Source organism: Pimephales promelas, chromosome 5 (assembly GCF_988280905.1).
Source record: "Pimephales promelas chromosome 5, fPimPro1.hap1.1, whole genome shotgun sequence".
Classification (NCBI taxonomy): Eukaryota; Metazoa; Chordata; class Actinopteri; order Cypriniformes; family Leuciscidae; genus Pimephales; species Pimephales promelas.
In genome coordinates, this window is record NC_142773.1 from 39,698,832 (window position 1) to 39,722,841 (window position 24,010).

General features: G+C 38.9%; 2 protein-coding genes and 1 long non-coding RNA gene across 3 annotated transcripts in view; 2 read left to right on the forward strand and 1 right to left on the reverse strand.

Annotated features, from left to right (window-relative positions):
* LOC148981504 (uncharacterized) overlaps positions 1-10,167 on the forward strand; it is a 29,865-nt gene extending 19,698 nt beyond the window's left edge. Inside the window, exon 3 of the long non-coding RNA XR_016168588.1 lies at positions 10,035-10,167. This is a non-coding gene — a long non-coding RNA (uncharacterized LOC148981504). The remainder of the gene's footprint in view (positions 1-10,034) is intronic.
* Positions 1-24,010, reverse strand: part of scn12aa (sodium channel, voltage gated, type XII, alpha a) — a 75,026-nt gene that overhangs the window by 15,518 nt on the left and 35,498 nt on the right. The window contains exons 9-17 of the mRNA XM_039675555.2: positions 19,721-19,862; positions 19,433-19,630; positions 17,975-18,151; positions 15,857-16,207; positions 14,828-14,957; positions 11,821-12,059; positions 11,334-11,507; positions 10,029-10,385; positions 4,961-5,374 (exon numbers count right to left, since the gene is read on the reverse strand). Coding sequence (XP_039531489.2) covers positions 4,961-5,374; positions 10,029-10,385; positions 11,334-11,507; positions 11,821-12,059; positions 14,828-14,957; positions 15,857-16,207; positions 17,975-18,151; positions 19,433-19,630; positions 19,721-19,862 — 2,182 coding nt within the window. The remainder of the gene's footprint in view (positions 1-4,960; positions 5,375-10,028; positions 10,386-11,333; positions 11,508-11,820; positions 12,060-14,827; positions 14,958-15,856; positions 16,208-17,974; positions 18,152-19,432; positions 19,631-19,720; positions 19,863-24,010) is intronic.
* The window catches only part of yju2 (YJU2 splicing factor homolog), a 49,952-nt gene continuing 42,966 nt past the window's right edge, over positions 17,025-24,010 (forward strand). Inside the window, exons 1-2 of the mRNA XM_039675553.2 lie at positions 17,025-17,266; positions 19,491-19,561. The gene's annotated coding sequence lies outside the window, so the exon portion shown is untranslated. The remainder of the gene's footprint in view (positions 17,267-19,490; positions 19,562-24,010) is intronic.

Genomic DNA, 24,010 nt, shown 5'->3' on the forward strand with positions numbered 1-24,010 from the left:
AGAACCTTTTCTTCTAAGAGTGTAAGTCTGTTCACCACCTCTTAGGAAATTATCCATGTTTTTGTGATTGATTGCTGTTAGTTTTCCGACAAATATCATAATTAAATGGTGGACAACATCACACCTATAATGTAAAAGAAAAACATACCACTCTGAAACGTCCTGTGAAATCCGTGCATTGCAAAGTCCGTGCATGAATTCATTTCTGGGTGATCCTCTTGTTTGTGAACATTGTCAGGGTCTGAATCAGGCTCGAATTGGTTAAAAAATTGCTGATATCCTTTATATTTACACTAGAATTGAGTTATTACACAGTTATGAATTATCCTTGTTCAGAACATTTCCTGAACACACGCTAAGCGCTGCCAATCACAACACATTTCGTATTTCCGGAGGAGTGGCTTCATCGAAAATGACTCGTTCGGGACAGACTGGGGAGGATGAAATGTTGAAAAATAATGTGTTTTATTAACAATCAAGCATGGAAGCATTTTCTAGTGCACCCCAAAAGCAAAATCAAGACTTCGTAAAAGGGGATATCAGGACCCATTTAAAACTTTAGTATTATGTTCTGAGTGTTCCTGAGAAGTTTGGAAACTGGTCCACCTAGTGCTACTTCACCCAACAAATTATGTTTAGGTCTTTCCAAGTTTGGCTCAGATGATCTTAAAACCATGCTGGACCTACTGATTGGATACACTCTCAGAAAAAAAGGTACAATAGCTGTCACTGGGGCTGTACCTTTTCATAAGGTACACTTTTGTACCCAAAGGCTGCATATTGGTACCTTAGTGGTACATATTAGCACCTAAAATGTACATATTTGGACCTAAAATGGACATATTAGCACCTAAAATGTACATATTAGCTCCTGAAATGGACATATTGTCACCTAAAATGTACATATTAACACTTAAAATGTACATATTAGCACCTAAAATGGACAAAAGTTTACCTTTTGAAAAGGTACAGCCCCAGTGACAGCTTTTGTACCTTTTTTTCTGAGAGTGTACTTGAACGGACAGGGTAACTTATGAACCATCTCAGTTTTGAATTTCTACATTATTATTCGTGTTCATTCTTCGTCTAATGAAGATTCGTCTTCGTCTTAATGCGTTGCATACTTATGCTACACTCTCAGAAAATAAAGTACATAATTGTACCTTTAGGGGTACAATGGCTTGTTGTCACTGGGGCTGTACCCTCAAGGGTACATATTTGTGATTTCCTTTATTTCAAGGTTATTTCAAGGCTACTCAAATATAGTGATAAGTTAAAATCTACTTTAAATAATTAGGGTATCATTAAAACCTTTAAGCAACAACTTTTACAGAAAAAAATGGCTTAGCAGAGTCTGTCTCTTGATACTGTACACAGCAAAACTCCAGTTTTAAATATGGCTCCAAACTCAAACTCAATGGTCAAATATGAGTGTTAAATTAACATTTAAGAGTGTTAAAGTTAATAAGCTCATTAAGTGATTCATTGAGTGATGATTGAAGACACTTGATTTTAACAAGCAGAATCACTGAAGGACAAAATCTATTTTTTAAGTCACCATTATGGTGATCAGTATTTGATTTAGTTGGGCTCCTGGCTCTTAAACAGTTAACATTAGTTTTTGGGTACAAAATCTGTCCCCTTGAGGGTACAGCCCCAGTGACAAGCCATTGTACCCCTAAAGGTACAATTATGTACTTCATTTTCCATTTAATTGCTAGGCCTCATATATACTGGTATTATATCTGTCAATTCAGTGCACATATAATCCCGGAAATCAACACTGATTGACCTGTGGGTTTGGCATGGAAAACAGACAGCTAATACAACACATGCATCCCAAGATACATATGGCGCGATACTAGCATATGCATCTAATCCACGAGCGCACAAGTCAAGGTCAGTAACCTCCAGTATAATCTGAGATGGCAAGAGAGAGCTGTTCTAAAGCTGTCTGAATACACAGTCATTCTCCTCGTTTCTTTCTCTATGTAGGCAGTGGGCCTTCATAATACAATTTTGATGAGATTTTCCCGCCATGTAATGGCAACATATTTAAAATGATTTACAGAGATTACTGGACCAAAGGTGCCAGCACAATCCAATAGTGCTGCTTACGTAATCCCACATTACGAGGCGAGCGTGTGTGTATCTGTGTGTAAGAGAGCGAGAGGCTGGATTACTCTTAATTTTGTGCCTTAAAACGTCAAAGAGGTTTTGGGAGAAGTTTGCAACCAAACAATTCCAGGAAGTTCATCTTGAGATGCTTTTAATGCAATGAATGATTCAATGACTCATTCATAAACAATTCACTTACTGGATGAATTAGCCGTGTTCTTTTTTTGTAACGGAATGATTCAATGACAAATACATTTTTTAACAGTTACTAACCGTGTAATCTGAAGCGCCATGTTACTTATGAAGGTGATTTCCTCTATTTCGATTGCTAATGTTTATATCAAAACTATATACTTTTGTCCCAGTACTTCTGCGATAATATGAATATTCAACCCGATCTCACGACCAAGTCGTACGAATTCGACGAATGATTAAAAAGTGGCTAATTCGTAACAATTCATACGACCTCACTCGTACGAATTAATACGATTTTGCTAAATCGTACATATTTTACGAATTGGCCAATTCGTATGGATTCGTACGAATTACCTACCCCTTACCCCGCCCCTAAACCTAACCATCACGTGGGTTTAGACAAATCGTGAGGTCGTACGAATTAGTACGAATTAGACACTTTTTAATCATGCGTCAAAAACGAGATAGTGTTGGAATATTTGTAACACCGAAATAATGATACTAGAGTTTGTGAAGCTGTTTCATGATAACTGCTTTCTCTGGGTCAGCGGCAGCAGATTTGACTTGTCCGGCGTGATTTTGTCAAAGGTTTAGTAGACTCAGACTAATCATTTGTCATTTAGGAATGCGATCTTTTAACCATGTGCTCCTCTCCGCAGGCCATTTCTCTTATATAATAACTTCTGTATGGCATGCCTGGTGGGTTCACCTTGTCTGCATTGCAGCTTATCAGCTTATGAATCTGGATGCCCCCCCATCTATACGGCCACTGGCTCGCTTCCTCACACGCGTTATATCATATCATCTCTCTGACCTCTGACACCACTCGCTCGTTTGAGCTGCCAGCCACTCACAATAGGGATAAACAAATGAACTATTATATGCAGTATATGAAGGATTTAGGGTTGTATATCTGGTCCAGATGCCATTAATGCATTTGGTTTTCCTAGAAATCCAGACATTTGAATTGAAAAATGTATATCAATATGCGAAATAACTTGCCCATTGTTAAGCCACATTTGTGATGCCAATTAAAACGTTTTAGTGTAGTTTCTTAAAAGTACAGATTTATACAAGGTACTAATTAGGGATCATAATCAAAATAAATTATATTATTCTGGTTTGAATTTCAGTTCTATTTCACAGATGTAAAATGGAAATGATTCCGGTTTCATAATAAACAATTCCATTAACAATTTAACCCTAAAACCGTATTCTGGACAAATGTGGGCAAAATAGTTTTGATTTATTTTTAAAAAATACTTCCTTTGATCTGAGCGGTACAAGACTTGGCTACTTTTCCTAAGTTTGCCTCCTGAACACACACAATTTTTTTTGACTCAATTCTACAATGTTAAGGTGAAGAAAAAACTCCTTAATCTTGTTTTTGGGTCAAAAATGGGCACCCATAGAAATGAATGGGAAAAACTGTAATTTAGAGCACCCCAGTCAGCAAAGTCACTTCATCTTTAGGTTTTAGCTCTAAGAACTTATTGGAATGATATTTTAATGTAGTTTAAAAAAAATATAAATAAAACATAAAAATAAGCATAATTTACATAGAAAATATGGTACTTTTTGAAGTAAATAAATTCAAAAATACCCCCAAAATAAAAAAAAACACCAAAAATGGATAGACAAAACTTTATAGAAGACAGTGATATAACATTTATAATAAATAAAAAGTCCTCTGTTCCCACATTTGCCCACAATTACAGGATTAAGGGCTATAAAGTGAATACGGTTTGAGGGCTACGGATGCAAAAATAGTTTAGCAAAGACTTTTGTCAAGTATTTATTTAATTTTTTAAATGATTAATTAACACTCATTAATTATAAAGAAAACATGCTGTCTTTAACTTAGATCCAGCTAGGGTTATTAAAGAAAAGTAAAATTTAAATTTAATAATATCAACTAAAAATAAAGCCTCCCTTTTTCATTTTAGCTAAAATAACTCATGTATAAAATATAATAAAAGCTATATTAAGCATAGTTTAAAAATAAAACTACTAAAACTGCAAAATACACAAATTACTTAAGGAGTAACTAAACCCTAAACCAACTTTTTTTTTAGTTAATGATCTGTTAGAATGGATCTTTATTAATACCAGTCATTGATTCGAGTAACTTTTTTGACATTTGTGTATAAAGTGTTTTATTTCTATAATATATGGTGTAAAAACGTCTTAGTGCTGCCCTCTTCAGGTTGAACGGTGGCTACTGCGGTTGAATTTTCCTATTGGATGTTCCGCACTTCGTGAACCGTTTCAGCTCACCGCGCGAGCTACGCCCTTGGCAGTAGTTGGAGTCAGGAGTTGGAATTGCGAGTATTGAAAACGATCAGGATAGAGTGTTTTAGCATCTATTTCGTCCCCTCTATCTCCGCCGCGGTCAGCCCACTTTTTCGGCATTTTTCAAATATTACCAGTGGAGTCAGGCTCTGTCCAGGGGTTTAGTTACCCTTTAAAATTTTCTATCTCAATATTGCAAAAATAACACTGAGCGGGTCAGAAAACGAATTACCAACCAAGTGTTTTGACTAATCCATTAAAAAGATCCGACTCTTGTGAATCATTTGCTGGTGAATCGGACTACACAACCTCAAGAATCGAATGAACCGAGTTCCCACCTCTCATAACCTCTCACCGGTTTCTGCGCTTCATCGTCTGATGACACTGTGTCTTCATCATCATCCTCCTCCTCAGGAAATTCCACGTCTGATTCTCCTGGTGCGATGGGCACACAGATGGTGAGGTTGGGATTGGTCATGTAACTGTCTTGTCCTTCTGGACAAACGCACTTCTCTTCATACCGGCCCAAACCGCCGTTGCACTCAGCATGGTTCTCCTTCGGGGGCGCCGGCACCTCCTTGGCCTTCTGTCTGTGCCCTGCCAGGTTCCCGTTGCAGAGATCCTTGATGGCGTTCAGCAGCCACGAGAAACCACAGTGGATTCGAGCGATGGCTATCTGGAGGTTGTTCATTTCTCCGTCTTCATCGGGCGCAGACAGGTTATCAGAGCTGAAGGAGCTCAACAACAGGGCCAGAAACAGATTCAACACCTGAGAGAGAAACAAAGAATGCAGATCTGATTTCTGGGATCGACTTTATCCTAATGAGATTGTGGACCCTACATGAGATAATTATATTTTTTACATTTACTGAAATAGTAAATCTTGATATCCGACTGGGATATTGTGAGCAAAGTTGTTGATCTAAATACCTTGAGTTACATAAACTGTTTCCATGGCAGTCCTCTTGGTCTATTGCAGGAATGTCAGTTTACCAAAATATCCCATGTTCATAACAGGCTTTTTTTCCCCGTCTATTATGAGAGCCACTTTATGGGCTGTCATGGAAACCTGATTAGTTGCATTCTGACCTTTAATCAGACAGCAAAGATAATCCCAAACTGATTTCTCAATCCCAGACAAATCTCACTGGATTGTGTCTCAGAGGGTTTGAGGAGTCTTGAATATTTTTTTTACAGCTCGAAAAGCCCAACGCATTCTCATCCCAAAGCGCCATATACGACGCTTTTGCAAAAGCGTAAATATCCAACGCACATGGCACCCTTTAACGTCTAATGAGACGCTTCGGTTATGGTTAAGTTTAGGTATGGTGTAGGGTAAGGGTTAGACCACTAGGGGGCGCCTTCTGCCCAAATATATTTGCGTCTCATTTGACGTTAAAGGGTGCCATGTGCGTTGGATATTTACGCTTTTGCAAAAGCGTCCTATATGGCGCTTTGGGATGAGAACGGGCTCAAAAGCCACAGTTTCACAAATAAAAAAATGTATAGACTACAAACTTTCATAACTGGTGAGGTAATCGAACTTGATTGGTCCGTGTTTGTAAGCCTATGCTTCGATTCTTTAAACCGTTAGCCATAACTGATGCTGATGGACAAAATCAAGTCCTGCCCTACTTTTTTTTTTCTAGTTCGAGAAGCTGTTTTATGTAGCTCAGACTATAGGCCTTATTCAGAGCAAGAAAGTGTGTTTTAAATGGCATCTATCTGCTGTAAAAAGCTGTATAAAGCTCCTAGCACTTATAATTTTCCACAGCTCATGGTGTGTGGACTTTTTTTGTCTCCTGAAATTCCTTGAAAAGATATTTTTGCAGTGTTTTGCCAACAGAACAATCCAAATAGCCACACATTAAAAACAGCAAAGATGCACCCGTCTGTCCCTCACAGCCTCGATCGCTTTCATTCCCATTCATTTGGAAATCAAAGATGGCACTGCTGTGAATGAGGTCAATAGGTGAGAAAATATTATTGCAATTTACGTTTTATGCTGAAGTGCAGACCCAGTTCAGATATCAAAGTATTGCTGATTAATTTACTCACCCCCATGTCATCCAAGATGTCCATGTCATTCTTTCATCAGTCGAAAAGAAATTAAGATTTTTGATGAAAACATTCCAGGATTTTCTCCATGTAATACACTTTACTGGTAAGCGAACAGTTCAAGGTCCAAAAGACAGTTTCAGTGCAAACTACAAACTGTTCAAAGGGCTTTAAACGATTCCAGACGACGAATAAGGGTCTTATCAAGCGAAACGATCGCTCATTTAAAAAAAGTTTAAAGGATTAGTTCACTTTTGAAAAAACTTTTGCTGATAATTTACTCACCCCCATGTCATCCAAGATGTCCATGTCTTTCTTTCCTCAGTCAAAAAGAAATTTAGGTTTTTGATGAAAACATTCCAGGATTTTTCTCCATATAATGGACTTCAATGGGAACCGGATGGTTCAAGGTCCAAAAGAGAGTGTTAATAACTGTTTCAGATGCAGCTTCAAATGTCTTTAAACGACACCAGACGATGAATAAGGGTCTTATCATGCGAAACGATCGATTATTTTAAAACTTATTCCAAAAATGTAACTTTTCGAAGGACAAATGCTAGCCTTGCTATATTCTCTGAGGCGCGTTTGTAACGTCACGTAATACGTAATTACGTTCAAAAGGTCACGGGCGACGTAGCCGGAAGTACAGAATCAAAATCGTCCGACATCGTTGTTTTTCCTTTTAATTCCTTTTTTTGTAAACGGTGTTTGAGTTAGTTTGCACGTTCAACCTATGCGTTCAACTTGTAAACACTGACTCTGTACTTTCGGCTACGTCGCTCGTGACCTTTTGAACGTAATTACGTATTACGTGACGTTGCAAACGCGCCTCACAGAATATAGCAAGGCTAGCATTTGTCCTTAGAAAAGTTACATTTTTGGAATAAGCTTTGAAATAACCGATCGTTTCGCACGATAAGACCCTTATTCATCGTCTGATATCGTTTAAAGACATTTGAAGCTGCATCTGAAACAATTATTAACTGTCTTTTGGACCTTGAACCATCCGGTTCCCATTGAAGTCCATTATATGGAGAAAAATCCTGGAATGTTTTCATCAAAAACCTAAATTTCTTTTCGACTGAGGAAAGAAAGACATGGACATCTTGGATGACATGGGGGTGAGTAAATTATCAGCAAAAGTTTTTTTTTAAAGTGAACTACTCCTTTAAGATTGTACTTTGTAAAATGATGTTCGATGAAGTGTGGTCTTTGATTAAATTGAAACAAACACCAAAAAAGACGCACATTTTCAGTAGAAATGGCCATTTGATAATTTTGGACCATATGCCATCTTAGTGACTTTAATTTGAGACCTTCACACCACTTGACATTTTACATTACATTACATTTATTCATTTAGCTGACGCTTTTATCCAAAGCGACTTACAATTGCTATATATGTCAGAGGTCGGTCGCACGCCTCTGGAGCAACTAGGGGTTAAGTGTCTTGCTCAGGGACACATTGGTGTCTCGCAGTGGATTCGAACCTAGGTCTCTCACACTTGAGATGTATGTATTGAGTCTAGTATTGCAGAAAGGACATCACAATTGTACATGTCCATGCTCTCTACCCTTCTACCCGGCTTTAAAAAGAATTGTGAATGAATTACCAATGTCAAACAGCTGCCTCTGTAGCTGTTATTTTATTGAATTTTTTTTTACATTTATAGAGTACACAAGTTGCCAATTTTGAGCTGGAAAATCCAGAATAGGATAACAGCGTGTACTCAAGTATGCTTAAGCACAAGCCTGTGGACCTATTGAATCCGTTTCCAAGCAACACACAACAGGGGACTTATGGGTAAAATAATAAAGGCTGTAAAATAAATGTGCTGATTTTTCTTTGCTAGTCAGGGTTTGCACTATTATTTCAGGATAACGTTAATTTGAGGATAAATAGGGTAAATTAGAAAGGAATGTATTGAAAAAGTCTTTTCAAAAAGTATTCTAGTGCACAACAGCCAATAAACCTGTAAATCTATCCCTCAATGACCTGTTTCCATTTGTATAACCCTACCCTGAGGTTTCCTTTGTTTACAATCTGCCAAACACAGTAAACCAGGATCCCCGCACCTTTTGGCCAATGATTTTTAATGTTTGTGATTATTGAGCCATTGTATTGAGATTTAAAATAATTGTGCTTGTTACATCAGCAATTTCATTCTTTGAATCATCATCAGTGTCTTCTTTTAGGACAGTCGTCATGTCAAAACAGGAAAACTCAGGAAGGAAAGCTTATGGCGTCTTATTTTCTGGGAAAAGAGGTATTTTTAGTCACGACTGGATCAAGAACATCTGGGAGTATTAGGCCTAAGTCATTTTTCTCTAATGCCATCTTATGTATCCCCACAATCAGATCAGAGAATGATGGTTTATCTTTACAATATATATTTAACTGCAAAGAATAATGAACCCTCCCTGAGACTAGTTGATAATTCGCGAGTCAGGAGTTCAGTAGACATCATGAGCCCTTCCTAGAGTCATTTCAATAATAATGGGATCTCGGTGAAGGAAACGCCAGCGCTTCTGTGTCCTGTTTCTGAACATCTATGTGTCTGAATTAACCAGTGCATAAATTTATTTGCTCAAGTTTGTCTTTTAAAGGAATAATTTGGCATGCTTTTTTATACAACAAAGGTGCGTGGTAATTTATTCTGCCAAGCTCCAAAAAAATACCAATAATAATATCCTAAACATTGTCAGTATAAAATATGCATTCACTTTCTTATTAGCTTGGCCATTCTGCCTAACGCCATAAATGGTGAAAAATGTTTAATTTATGGGGAAATTACCCCTTTATCTTCCTCTTTATTTAATAACTATTCAAACAAGCATGATTGATGTCAAGTCACATTCATTTATATAGCGTTTTTTTTTACAATAAAGATTGTTTCAAAGCAGTTAAACGAAAATAAATAATACAACAAAGTTTGTTTCCAGAAGAAAACAGTGTCACAGTCCAGCTTCAGTAAGTTCAGTGTAAGTTGTTTTAAAAAAGTTATTAAAGGGATACTTCACCTCTGGAAAGATGAATGTGTATTTAAAATGGGTCATTTATGTAGCAGAAATGTGAAATTATTTTTGACTAGACTGAGAAAAGCCAGAAAATGTATGTTTGGCTTATGTGGATGAAAGACAACAACTCCCAGAATGCACTTGCTTCGCTGCCCTAGGAGGCCACGCCTACCGCTAACAGAGCGCAGTAGTTAAACAACAAGTCTAGGCTACTAGTGATGAGTCTGCCCGAAAATGTGTTTCGAGATCGCCCAGATTTCTTCTGTTTTACTGCAGAATGTCGTGATAGACCAATCAGAATCAAATATTCCACAGCATCTCATTATCATAACAGCTCTCGTACTCACCACCAGGTTTCCTATGACCATGACCAGCATGAAGACCAGAATGCAAAGCGGCTGTCCAGCCACCTCCATACAGTCCCACATGGTCTCGATCCATTCACCGCACAAGACCCTGAAGACGATGAGGAACGAGTGGAAGAAGTCCTTCATGTGCCAGCGAGGAAGGGTGCAGTCATAGCTGATCTTGCACACGCAGTCCTGATAGTTTTTCCCAAATAGCTGCATGCCGACCACAGCGAAGATGAAGACGATGATGGCCAAGACCAGCGTCAGGTTCCCCAAAGCACCCACCGAGTTACCGATGATCTTTATCAGTGTGTTGAGGGTGGGCCACGATTTTGCTAGTTTAAAAACTCTCAGCTGAGGACGAATTACAGAACATATATCAATATAGTTAACATGTAATTAAAATGACCCTAATTAAAGGAGTAGTTGACTTTTAAACAAACTTTTGCTGATAATTTACTCACCCCCATGTCATCCAAGATCTCCATGTCATTCTTTCTTCAGTCGAAAAGAAATTAAGGTTTTTGATGAAAACATTCCAGGATTTTTTTCCATATAATGGACTTCAATGGGAACCAAACGGTTAAAGGTCAAACTACAAACTGTTCAAAGGGCTTTAAACGATTTCAGACGATGAATAAGGGTCTTATCAATCGAAACGATTGCTAATTTTAAAAAAATAACAACAAAGTTTAAGTTTTATAAGCTCAAATGGTCGCCTTGCTCTGTTCTGTGATGCGCGTTCGTGACTCTCCTGTTTGAACTCGTTCATCAAAATGAATGAATATTGTTTTGATAAGACCCTTATTCATCGTCTGGAATCGTTTAAAGCCATTTGAACAGTTTCCAGTTTGCACTGAAACTGTCTTTTGGACCTTGAACCGTTTGGTTCCCATTGAAGTCCATTATATGGAGAAAATCCTGGAATGTTTTCATCAAAAATCTTAATTTCTTTTCGACTGATGAAAGAATGACATGGACATCTTGGATGACATGGGGTGAGTAAATTAATCAGCAATACTTTGAAGTACTCCTTTAAATCTGAACTGGGTCTGCACTTTTTTTTTTTTTTTTTTTTTTTTATTTAATATGGACATAGCAATAACATTGGACGAACCAGATGCATTGTTTAAAGTGTATTGTTTAAAGGGAATGTTTTCTTAATTTCTTTTCAACTGAAGAAAGACATGGATATCTTGGATGACATGGGGGTGAGTAAATTATCAGCAAAAGTTTTTTTTTTTTTTTTTAAAGTAAACTACTCCTTTAATATGTCCATTTCCAAGCAGGATCGAAACTTACCAGTCTGAACGAGCGAAGGACAGACAGACCCTCCACATTGGAAAGGCCCAACTCCATCAGACTCAAACTAACAATAATTCCATCAAAGATGTTCCAGCCTTGCTGAAAGTAATAGTACGGATCCAGAGCGAAGACCTTCAGCATCATCTCTGCTGTGAAGATTCCCGTGAACACCTGGTAAGCAAGAACAAAACTTTACATTGAAAATTATACTCTACAAGTCAAACTTTTGGAATAATGATAATAATACTACAAAAATGTTTTTGAAAGATGTTGCTGCTTGCCAAGGCGGCATTTAGTTGGCCAAAATTATAGTCAAAACAATAATATTGTGAATAAAAATAATAAATGCTGTTCATCTGAACTTTTTATTCATTCACCGAGTACCACCACAAAATACCTAGTTCCTGGGGAAGTTCCTGCGGTGGAAATGTGTCTAAACAAACTGAGTTTTTAAGAGCGCCACTTTTACTGTAATTGTCCTCACCAGGTTTCCAACACTCAGCATGCTGTTGAATTCATCAGTCATGGGATAGTGCTCCAGTGCCATGAACAATGTGTTGAGAACAATGCAAATGGTAATTGCAAGGTCCAGGAAGGGGTCCATCACCATGACTTTAAGTGCGTCCTTCACTCTCAGCCAGGTTGGAGAACACGCCCAAATCAGGTACTTCTTTGCAAATTCATACCAGCATGGAGGACATTTCTGATGGGCCTCTTCAAGTTCTAAAAGTAGAGAGGGAAAGCAATAAATGAGTAACATTAAGGACGTTAAGCTGATAGTTGATATTTTAGGCATCTAAATCAATAGATGTATTGTTTCTCCTTGAGGGCAGTGAGATTAAAGCGAGAGCAAACAATGTTCATTTTTGCTTCTCACTATTTGTCTCATAAGAAAGAGTTTAAGAAGAGAGCATTGAATATTTATTCAATGTTGGCTACATTACATTGCATCTGCAGCAGCATTGTGAACTTTTGTAAAGATACGTTTAGCAATTAACTTTTCAATGCATCATTATATTCAAATTGTGAACACATTAGGAGAGTCTCCGTAAACTGCCCTGATTGAAGAAGCAGTTTACGGTGACAGGATGATTGACAGGGCGGGCAGTACACAGTGACAGGATGATTGACAGGGCAGTTTACGGTGGCAGGATGATTGACAGGGCAGTTTACGGTGACAGGATGATTGACAGGGCAGTTTACAGTGACAGGATGATTGACAGGGCAGTTTACGGTGACAGGATGATTGACAGGGCAGTTTACGGTGACAGGATGATTGACAGGGCAGTTTACTGTGACAGGATGATTGACAGGGCAGTTTACGGTGGCAGGATGATTGACAGGGCAGTTTACGGTGACAGGATGATTGACAGGGCAGTTTACAGTGACAGGATGATTGACAGGGCAGTTTACGGTGACAGGATGATTGACAGGGCAGTTTACGGTGACAGGATGATTGACAGGGCAGTTTACAGTGACAGGATGATTGACAGGGCAGTTTACGGTGACAGGATGATTGACAGGGCAGTTTACGGTGACAGGATGATTGACAGGGCAGTTTACTGTGACAGGATGATTGACAGGGCAGTTTACGGTGGCAGGATGATTGACAGGGCAGTTTACGGTGACAGGATGATTGACAGGGCAGTTTACAGTGACAGGATGATTGACAGGGCAGTTTACGGTGACCGGATGATTGACAGGGCAGTTTACGGTGACAGGATGATTGACAGGGCAGTTTACAGTGACAGGATGATTGACAGGGCAGTTTACGGTGACAGGATGATTGACAGGGCAGTTTACGGTGACAGGATGATTGACAGGGCAGTTTACTGTGACAGGATGATTGACAGGGCAGTTTACGGTGGCAGGATGATTGACAGGGCAGTTTACGGTGACAGGATGATTGACAGGGCAGTTTACAGTGACAGGATGATTGACAGGGCAGTTTACGGTGACAGGATAATTGACAGGGCAGTTTACGGTGACAGGATGATTGACAGGGCAGTTTACGGTGACAGGATGATTGACAGGGCAGTTTACGGTGACAGGATGATTGACAGGGCAGTTTACGGTGAAAGGATGATTGACAGGGCGGGCAGTTTACGGTGACAGGATGATTGACAGGGCAGTTTACGGTGACCGGATGATTGACAGGGCGGGCAGTTTACGGTGACAGGATGATTGACAGGGCAGTTTACGGTGACCGGATGATTGACAGGGCAGTTTACTGTGACAAGATGATTGACAGGGCAGTTTACGGTGACAGGAGGATTGACAGGGCAGTTTACGGTGACAGGAGGATTGACAGGGCAGTTTACTGTGACAGGATGATTGACAGGGCAGTTTATGGTGACCGGATGATTGACAGGACGGGCAGTTTACGGTGACAGGATGATTGACAGGGCAGTTTACGGTGACCGGATGATTGACAGGGCAGTTTACTGTGACAAGATGATTGACAGGGCAGTTTACGGTGACAGGAGGATTGACAGGGCAGTTTACGGTGACAGGAGGATTGACAGGGCAGTTTACTGTGACAAGATGATTGACAGGGCAGTTTACGGTGACAGGAGGATTGACAGGGCAGTTTACGGTGACAGGAGGATTGACAGGGCAGTTTACTGTGACAGGATTATTGACAGGGCAGTTTACGGTGACAGGATGATTGACAGGGCAGTTTACGGTGACAGTATGATTGACAGGGCGGGCAGTTTATGGTGACAGGATGATTGACAGGGCAGTTTACTGTGACAGGATGATTGACAGGGCAGTTTACGGTGACAGAATGATTGACAGGGCAGTTTACAGTGACGGGATGATTGACAGGGCAGTTTACGGTGACAGGATGATTGACAGGTTAGTTTACGGTGACAGGATGATTGACAGGGCAGTTTACAGTGACAGGATGATTGACAGGACGGGCAGTTTACGGTGACAGGATGATTGACGGTGTTTACGGTGACAGGATGATTGACAGGGCGGGCAGTTTACGATGACAGGATGATTGACGGAGTTTACGGTGACAGGATGATTGACAGGGCAGTTTACGGTGACAGAATGATTGACAGGGCAGTTTACGGTGACAGAATGATTGACAGGGCAGTTTACGGTGACAGGATGATTGACAGGGCAATTTACGGTGACAGGATGATTGACAGGGGAGTTTACAGTGACAGGATGGTTGACAGGGCTTGCAGTTTACGGTGACAGGATGATTGACGGAGTTTACGGTGACAGGATGATTGACAGGGCAGTTTACGGTTACTGTCCGTTAAAGATGACGAAGTAACATGTCCCAAAGCTTGCCTACTCTTTTGCTACACACTCAAAAGTATGTACTTTTTCTTCACAAAAAGAGTACATACTTTTAGGGTGTAGTATAAGTAGGCGAATTGAGACGCAGCACGTCTATTCTTCTACAGCATGTCAAAAATTCTCTCATTTGTCTTTTTATTATTTTTTTCCTAAATAATTTTCGTCCATCACACCGTCCATGGCGTCACTGAAGAAGCTGACAGAGCTCAGTCCTCTCTTCCTGTGAGGGGGCGGGACTTCCTCCTGCATGTCGACAGTCAGCTTTGCAGCTGCAGGGGTCTGTTCAGTCTGACACACTGACTCCTGTCAATCAAAATGAACATCAAATCATCAAATCCTAGTGAACTCCCTTCTAAAGCAGCATAAGCGCTGAGACTATAGCAAATCTCAACCGCTTGATTGTTATTTTGTTGAAATTTCCAATCATTCCAGCGAAATATTAAAAAGTTGGATACATGTAACTTTATCAGCATACATACAGTACACTAATGGAAATCAGTATATATTGTCAACGCGTTCTCATCCTTTAACGTCATATAGAACGCTATATGACAAAACGGCGCTATACTACGCGCATGGCACACGTTATCGTTAATATAACACGCGCTGTGAGGGCTAAGTTTAGGTGTGGGGTAGGGTGTGCGTGTCACATTCACGCTAAAGGATTTATAACGTCTAGGGTTCGCGTGTTATATTAACGATAAAGGGTGCCATGTGCGTAGTATAGCGCCGTTTTTGCATATAGCGTTCTATATGACGTTAAAGGATGAGAACGGGCTGATATTGTATATTGTATGACTATAAGACATGAAAATATTAAGACATAAATATTTACATCATGATTTTCTGTAAAACTGCTTTGAATCAATGTGTATTGTGAACAAGTCTTTTCAAATTGTGTCAAAGTCACCGATTTGAAGCTGCCAAGTAAGCATACACATATTGGTTAAAACAGTCCTTTTTTAATTAGATTGAACTTTTTTAATTGATATTTTTCAGCATCAAATTATTATTACTGCACTTATTATTTCACTGAAATTTTTGCATTGCATTCCTTACTAACTTTTGGGACAAAACCATCAACTCTCAATTAAATCAAATTGGATAGATGCTTCTAGATATTCTACGTTTGTGTTCTTTGGAGGACAAACATACAGGCTTTTAATCAATGTAAATGTGGTGTGATGCAGATAAGACCATACCGTGCCCTCCTTGACCTGCTCCATACTGAACGCTGGGAAAGAGGTTGGGGTGTGCAAGCCGATGTTGGTGATGCCGTTCTGGTCCAGTGAAAGGTTTAGTCTGCCGTTTAGGGTGAGGGTGGGCGTGAACACCTGTGAGGAGTGACTCCTGGTGCTGCCCGTACGCCTCTTGTGCCACGGAGTCGCCATAGAGCCCGCTCGGCTCCGGCCGGCATCATGGATGCTGTGTTCGTCGTCTGCAAAGTCGGCGTCTGAACTGTTGCGCGGCCGGAAGGTAAAGATACTGAGTTGGCTTCCGTGACGAGTGCTCAGAGGATGGGAGGAGAGAGTGGCTAGCAGTGGGTGAGCTGGCTGGAGGACAAGAGTTTGAAAGAGAGATTGAAACTAGGCAGATGATTATATGACATTCATATAGCAAGACAGAAGCAGTTTTAATTCGGAAAATGTGGTATTTTTAAATTTAAAATTTAATAAGGTTAAGTGCACTATTTATTTTTGTATAAACTTTTTAATACTTTTTTTATATACAGTACACTGGCAGTAAAATGTTTGGAATAATTCATATTTTAAGACACACAAGTCTCTTACGCTCACCAAGGCTGCAATTATTTGCTTAAAAATACAGTAAAAATCGGTAATATTCGGAAATATTGTTACAATTTAAAATAACTGTTTTCTATTTGAATATATTTTAAAATGTAATTTATTCCTATGATCAAAGCTGAATTTTTAGCATCATTCCTCCAGTATTCAGTGTCACATGACCCTTCAGAAATCATTCTAATATGCTGATTTGCAATTAATAGAGGGTTTAGAAACAATTGAACATGTTTTAATAAAATTTGAAAAATACGGAAAAGAAAGGTTATTCAGTATGGAAAGTTTATTGGGAAAGCAAGTAGAAATAAGTAAAAATATACAGTAGAAAAATATACAGTGTGATAATGAAGTATCTCAAAGAAATAGGAATAGACTGGAGAATTTGAAGTATGGGGATGGTTAGGTTTTTATTTATTTATTTATTTTTTTAAGTTGATTATTGTTTTCATTTTTAAGTGCTTCACACTCCAGTCCAGTTGGTGGCGGTAATCCACCGAAAGTTGGTTTGCCAACCGCCATAAAACATCAAATGAAGAAGCGGGTTTTCACGACGCGTCATCAATCCGGAAGTCGGCCATTTTGGAGGCACAGAACATAAACAATGCCATTGAACTGAACGGACTCGCAAATTTAGCTAATTATTTCTGCTGAAAAATTGTCGAGTTTTGGTCTGTACTAATCGGTCGCATTGGGAAAATACCTTTCGAGTTCTATATACTGCCAAAAATTAAAGAGAAGGGTGCAAAAAAACTGATGAAAGAAGGCGTTTGTGGTTGAGAGAGGCACAGCATCAGCTCATCAGCCACATGGGTAAATGAAGCTTTGACTATGGCTAACGTATTAACTATGGCTACATTCACACTGTCAGTCTAAATCCGTTTATCTTTCCGATTTGAATCTGATCTAAAATGTCCACACTGTTTATCGCAACTGTTCAGAACCGATTTGTGAGTCCATGCAGCTCTCTGGCAATACGGCACTGATATTTACACTGATGGAGGGGTTTGCATTTGCAATAGAGATGCTTTCTTATTTATTTTTTACAACATGGTTATGTGTAGCCACCGCCGCGCTGGACTATATTGCTTATTGAGCTGCAGAACTGTAGGAGGCTGGTATGTAACTCGTTACAGCTAGAATATCAGTAAACAGACAGTTTCTGGTCTCATTGACTTCAATAGTAGAAAAAAATATATACCATGGAAGTCAATGAGACCAGAAACTGTCTGGTTCCTGATATTCTTCTAAATACCCGAAAATCGGCTGAATGGATTCGAAAACGGTAAAACCCAACTGTTCAACTCTAGGGGAGTGCTAAAATGAGCCTATTTTCAAAAAAAAGTGGAGTATCCCTTTAAATGTGCTGAAGGGTAACACTTTACAATATGTCTCATTTCTTAACATTAGTTCATGCATGAAATAGGATTAATAAATGCTGTTTTTTAATCTTCAAAAAATGAGTGTTCCTTAAAGCCAAATATAAATAAAACAGGTCTGAAATAGTTTGTAAATGCTTACTTTCTCATCAAACGGGTCAAATTTTGGCAAAATGTTGTCCTCCGTCTCCTCTGACAGCGTTCTGTGGGATCTCGGTCTACTTTGGACTTTCAAAGAGTCTTTCCGACTGAAGGTTGACGGAGATAAATCCACTGCCAGGGCCATCTCAGCGTCTTTTCTACGCTGTTTTGCTAATGCCTGACACCAAAGAGAACAGAAAAATAAGATGTGCTTGATCTGAATTTGCAATGAGTATAATAATAACTAAGTTCTTGCAGTGCAAAGCAAAACATTTTAGGTTGTTTGCTGGGAAAAGAACATAATTTCAGTCATTTTAAGCTGTGTTCAGAAACATTTGCAATCCATCCCAGAAACCAACAGTGTCGGTCCAGATGTGGGCCGAATCTGGGCCAACACATAAAGTTAAAGGGATACTTCAGGATTTAGCATTAAGCTTTGTATTAGTAGAAAACCTGTAGTGTTTTCGAATTACCGTGCTTTCCACCCTCATATCCCCCTGAGACGAGAGATTCATTTATTTTTTTGTCTGGAAAAAAATCCTCCAATGACGTAAAAATCGTCATTTTACGTCATCAGAAGATTTTTTTGTCTAGAGGCTAAAGAATACAGTCAGTAGTGTGTCTGTCCTGCATGTCCTCTACCTGCCCATAGAGGGCGATCTCACTCACAGAATGAACACATAGTGTCGGCCATCTTTTTTTTGGAAGCTAAGCTAGCAGGCTCTTGTTCTGTGGAGAAAGCTGAGTAGTCGGGGTTCCCATCCTCTTTTTCCCGGACATGTCCGGCCGTCGATGTCCGGGATTCAGCTTTTGCTTTCTGCAGTCGCCATTCATTGTTTACATGCACAGCTTTTGTTTCAATCTAACCAAATTCAGTCCGATTGGTGAATCTGAATGTAGTGTCTACATGAACGCTAAACAAGTGATCGGTTGATGTGTGTTTTAACATCGCTAAGAAAATTCCCGCTCCTCCGTGAGAGATACGAGACCGGTGCGTCTCACAGGTGTCGCTCATCGGTAATCACGCCACCGGCCTCGCGCCGTTCTCCCGCGGCCCTCACTCGTCCCGCTCGCCACATTAAACATGATGAATGGCGACTGTAGAACGCAAAAGCCGAATCCCGGACATTTTGGGGCGATCTCGAAACACATTTTTGGGCAGACTCATCACTAGTAGCCTAGACTTGTTGTTTAACTACTGCGCTCTGTTACCGGTAGGCGTGGCCTCCTAGGGCAGCGAAGGAAGGGCATTCTGGGAGTTGTTGTCTTTCATCCACATAAGCCAAAAATACATTTTCTGGCTTTTCTCAGTCTAGAAAGCTCCAAATTCAAAAATTATTTCACATTTCTTCTACATAAATGACCCATTTTAAATACACATTCATCTTTCTAGAGGTGAAGTATCCCTTTAAGGTCCAGGTTTATTTCAGACTGTTAATAAGAATAGTTGTCGAATTACACTCTGTTCCTTGCGTAGCTGTTCCATCGCTAGCTGAAACTCTCTTTCTTTTGCCCAGGCTTCTGCGATGGTCGCCTGGTTTTGCTCCTCATACGCCATGGCCACGACAGCCAGGATCAAGTTCACAAGGTAAAACGAACCCAGAAATATCACCAGCACAAAGAAAATCATGTAGGTCTTCCCTGCTGACCGCAAAGTCTGCCGCGGAGAGGAAGATAGCAGAGGTTTGTAATAATAATTAGTCTCTGTGATAAAAGGTTATTATGTGTTCAATGTCAAGGCTTGTACCTGATGGTAGAGGTTCTCCCAGTAGTCTTGTGTCATTAGTCTGAAGAGAGCCAGGAAGGCCCAGCCAAATGTGTCAAAGCTTGTGTAGCCATAGTTTGGGTTTCGACCTGTTTTTAAACAGTCAAACCCATCAGGGCACTTCCTGTGTATGAAAGAAACATGAAGATATTTAACAGCGGGAATGATAATGTAAAACATAGAAGAAAAGGTTATTTATACAACCTTAAAGGGTCTATCAGGCGCTTCATATACAGAACCTATCGTGAATCTGGCCAAAAGTACTTTAAAAAATGCCATGCTTAACCAAACCAAGTGACAATAACAAATGAGTTATCTTAATGTACTTAAAGTATATTTATCTTCACTATGATACTTATGATTGTTTTTTTTCTTCGCTATGTTGGTGACGTTTGTGTATACATTTTGTAGGCTATAGGATATGAAACCATATCAGACAGCACAGCAGTCACATGCGTTGAGGTCCCCAAAAAAGATTATAAGTAAACAGATGGGTATCGAGTTGCAGTTAATTTTTTTTCCTCCTGACCTCAGTCCATCCTGAGTCCTCTTTTTTTCTCGGTTACCATGGTGACATTAAGTTTGAGTGACAGGCCAAGCAGAGGACAGACGCATGTCAATCTGACAGAGGGATCATTTAGTAATGGAACTGCCAACAGCTGGACAGCAGAGCCGCAAAACGAGGCCATCTGTAAATCTCTCGCACAAAGGCAGAAAGAGAGAGAGAGTGATCGTGCAAACACGATCTCCCTGACAATGTGTTCAAACACACACACAGGTTTATATAATACTGTGCAGCACAATACCATGCTTACAACCTGTGTCATAGGCAAGAGAAGAGATCTTACAGTACTGGGTTTGCCAAGCAGAAAGTTATCTCATGATTAGCCGAAAAATCTCTGAAAGGAGAATAAAATCGGCACTAATGAGAAAATTTTTGACAATTTTATGTGTACATGTCTTTATGCACTACCGTTAAAAAGTTTGGTGTTAGTAATATTTTTATTTTTTTTAAAGAATGCTCAACAACGCTGCATTCATTTGATCAAAATTACAGTAATATTGTGAAATAGTATTACAATTTAAAATATCTGTTTTCTATGTGAATATATTTTTAAATGAAATTTATTCCTGTGATCAAAGCTGAATTTTCAGCATCATCTCTCCTTCAGAAATCATTCTAATATGCTAATTTTCTACTCAAGAAACATTTCTGATTATTATCAATCTTGAAAACAGTTCTGCTCCTTCATATTTTTGTGGAAATCATGATGCAGTTTTTTATTTTATTAATAGAAAGTTAAGTTCAAAAGAACAGCGTTTTGATCAATTGAATGCATCCTTGCTGAATAAAATTATTAATTTCGCACTGCAAATACTCACAATGCAACTAAATAGAGAAACACTCTGCAAATACTCACAACGCAACTAAATATAAAAACTTGCTGCAAATACTCACAATGCAACTAAATATAAAAACTTGCTGCAAATACTCACAATGCAACTAAATACAGAAACACTCTGCAAATACTCACAACGCAACTAAATATAAAAACTTGCTGCAAATACTCACAACGCAACTAAATATAAAAACTTGCTGCAAATACTCACAATGCAACTAAATACAGAAACACTCTGCAAATACTCACAACGCAACTAAATATAAAAACTTGCTGCAAATACTCACAATGCAACTAATTGCAGAAACTTGCTGCAAATACTCACAACGCAACTAAATACAAAAACTCGCTGCAAATACTCACAACGCAACTAATTACGGAACTTGCAGCAAATACTCACAATGCAACTAAAAATAAAAACTTGCTGCAAATACTCACAATGCAACTAATTACAGAAACTTGCTGCAAATACTCACAATGCAACTAAAAATAAAAACTTGCTGCAAATACTCACAATGCAACTAATTACAGAAACTTGCTGCAAATACTCACAATGCAACTAAATATAAAAACTTGCTGCAAATACTCACAATGCAACTAAAAATAAAAACTTGCTGCAAATACTCACAACGCAACTAAATATAAAAACTTGCTGCAAATACTTACAATGCAACTAATTACAGAAACTTGCTGCAAATACTCACAACACAACTAAATATAAAAACTTGCTACAAATACTCACAATGCAACTAATTACAGAAACTTGCTGCATATACTCACAACGCAACTAAATACAGAAACACTGCAAATACTCACAACACAACTAAATATAAAAACTTGCTGCAAATGCTCACAATGCAACCACATACAGAAACGAGCTGCAAATAGTCTCAACCAAATACAGAAACTTGCTACAAATACTCACAATGCAGCTAAATACAGAAACTCGCTGCAAATACTCACAACTCAAACAAATACAGAAATGTACTGAAATTACTCACAACGCAACCACATACAGAAACGAGCTGCAAATACTCTCAACTCAACCAAATACAAAAACTTGCTGCAAATACTCTCAACTCAACCAAATACAGAAACGCGCTGCAAATACTCTCAACTTAACCAAATACAAAAACTTGCTGCAAACACTCTCAACTCAACCAAATACAGAAACGCGCTGCAAATACTTACAATGCAACTAAATACAGAAACTCACTGCGAATACTCACAACTCAACCAAATACAGAAACACTCTGCAAATACTCACAACAAAACCACATACAGAAACATGCAGCAAATACTCACAACTCAACCAGATTATTATCTCAACCAGATAATTTTGCTGACACTTTTATCCAAAGCGACTTACAATTGCTATATATGGGACCTATATTGCTACATAGGTCACACGCCTCTGGAGCAACTAGGGGTTAAGTGTCTTGCTCAGGGACACATTGGTGTCTCACAGTGGATTCGAACCCGGGTTTCTCACACCAAGGGCATGTGTCTTATCCACTGCGCCATCACCACCCCCACGCTGCAAATACTCACAATAACCAAATTGCCTATCTTAGCAAGACGCTATTAAGGATAGTAGCAGGGCCATTTTATGCATGCTATTCAAAACACATTGCAAACAAGTCACTGTCTATCAGAATGACAACAAATACTATTCAAAGCCTATAAATAAGCTGCCTTAGCACAATATCACTAATTCCATTGCACAAGAATAATTAATTGATTTGATCTAACATCACAGACATCATTCTATCTGAATCTCATTACATGACACTCTCTCCTCTGTTACTTACCATACACAGAGCAAGAGAGAAAGAGAGAGAGAAGAGCAGTGTAATCCCCAATGTTCTGTTGTCATAAAAACAGCCATTAACAAACCTACAAAGGGGCTTAGGATGGATCAAATATGAATGTAGATGGGAAATCTTCTCTAGGATGTGTGTCGTGAGCCGAGGAGAGTAGTTTTGGGAACTCTGAAAGTGTTAAATCTAGATCTCAGACGAAATAAAAATAGAGATCATTATTTGTTCCTACTAGGTGAGGTTGACATTAGTTAAGGACTAGTTATAAGATGAGGTTTGTGCTTATTAAGTGATACCTTTGAATGATCTCAAGTAATTACAAAACCCAATATTACACTAAAAATAAACGTTTTTAATTGGAATTGATGCTTCCATGAAGAACTTTAAATATCCGTGGAACCTTTCCATGCCACACAAGGTTATTTATAGTGGAAAAAGGTTATTCAGATTTTTTTAAATGTTTGTTCTATGATATTGTTGCAAAACCCCCCTTATATTTTTTAAAGTCCCCGTGAACCGGAAGTTGCAAACGATTTTTCTCCAGTGCTGTGACGTATTTCCAAGTGAAACGGAATATTGAACAGAGGGCAGGGTTTTACTCTAGCGCTCCTCCTCTCCATCTCTCGCTCATAGCAAACTAACGGTTTTAGGGGAGTGGTTAAGCGTTTCCCCACCCAAACTGTGAAACCTACGTCATCAGAAAAAGAAACCGTTCCAGACCGGAAGTAACTTTTCAGATTTTGATTAAAGATTACTAAGGTAAAACATTTTTCTAATATATATTCACTTGCACGGCTTAATTGTTCACCACAAGACTAGTAATATGCGCTAACAAAGTAAATAGGTTCAATTTTGATTTCACGGGGACTTTAAGACTAAATAAAGAAAGTGTGAATTTTGTGCATGTTATCCAATAGTTTATCCTTTAATTCGGCCAGTAACTTAGTGAAGTTAAAATGCAAATAGACCTGTATCTCCACTGTAAATTGTAAACTTTTTTTTCTCCTAAACATCTGTATTTTAGGACTGGTCATTGTGGACATGTTGTCAAT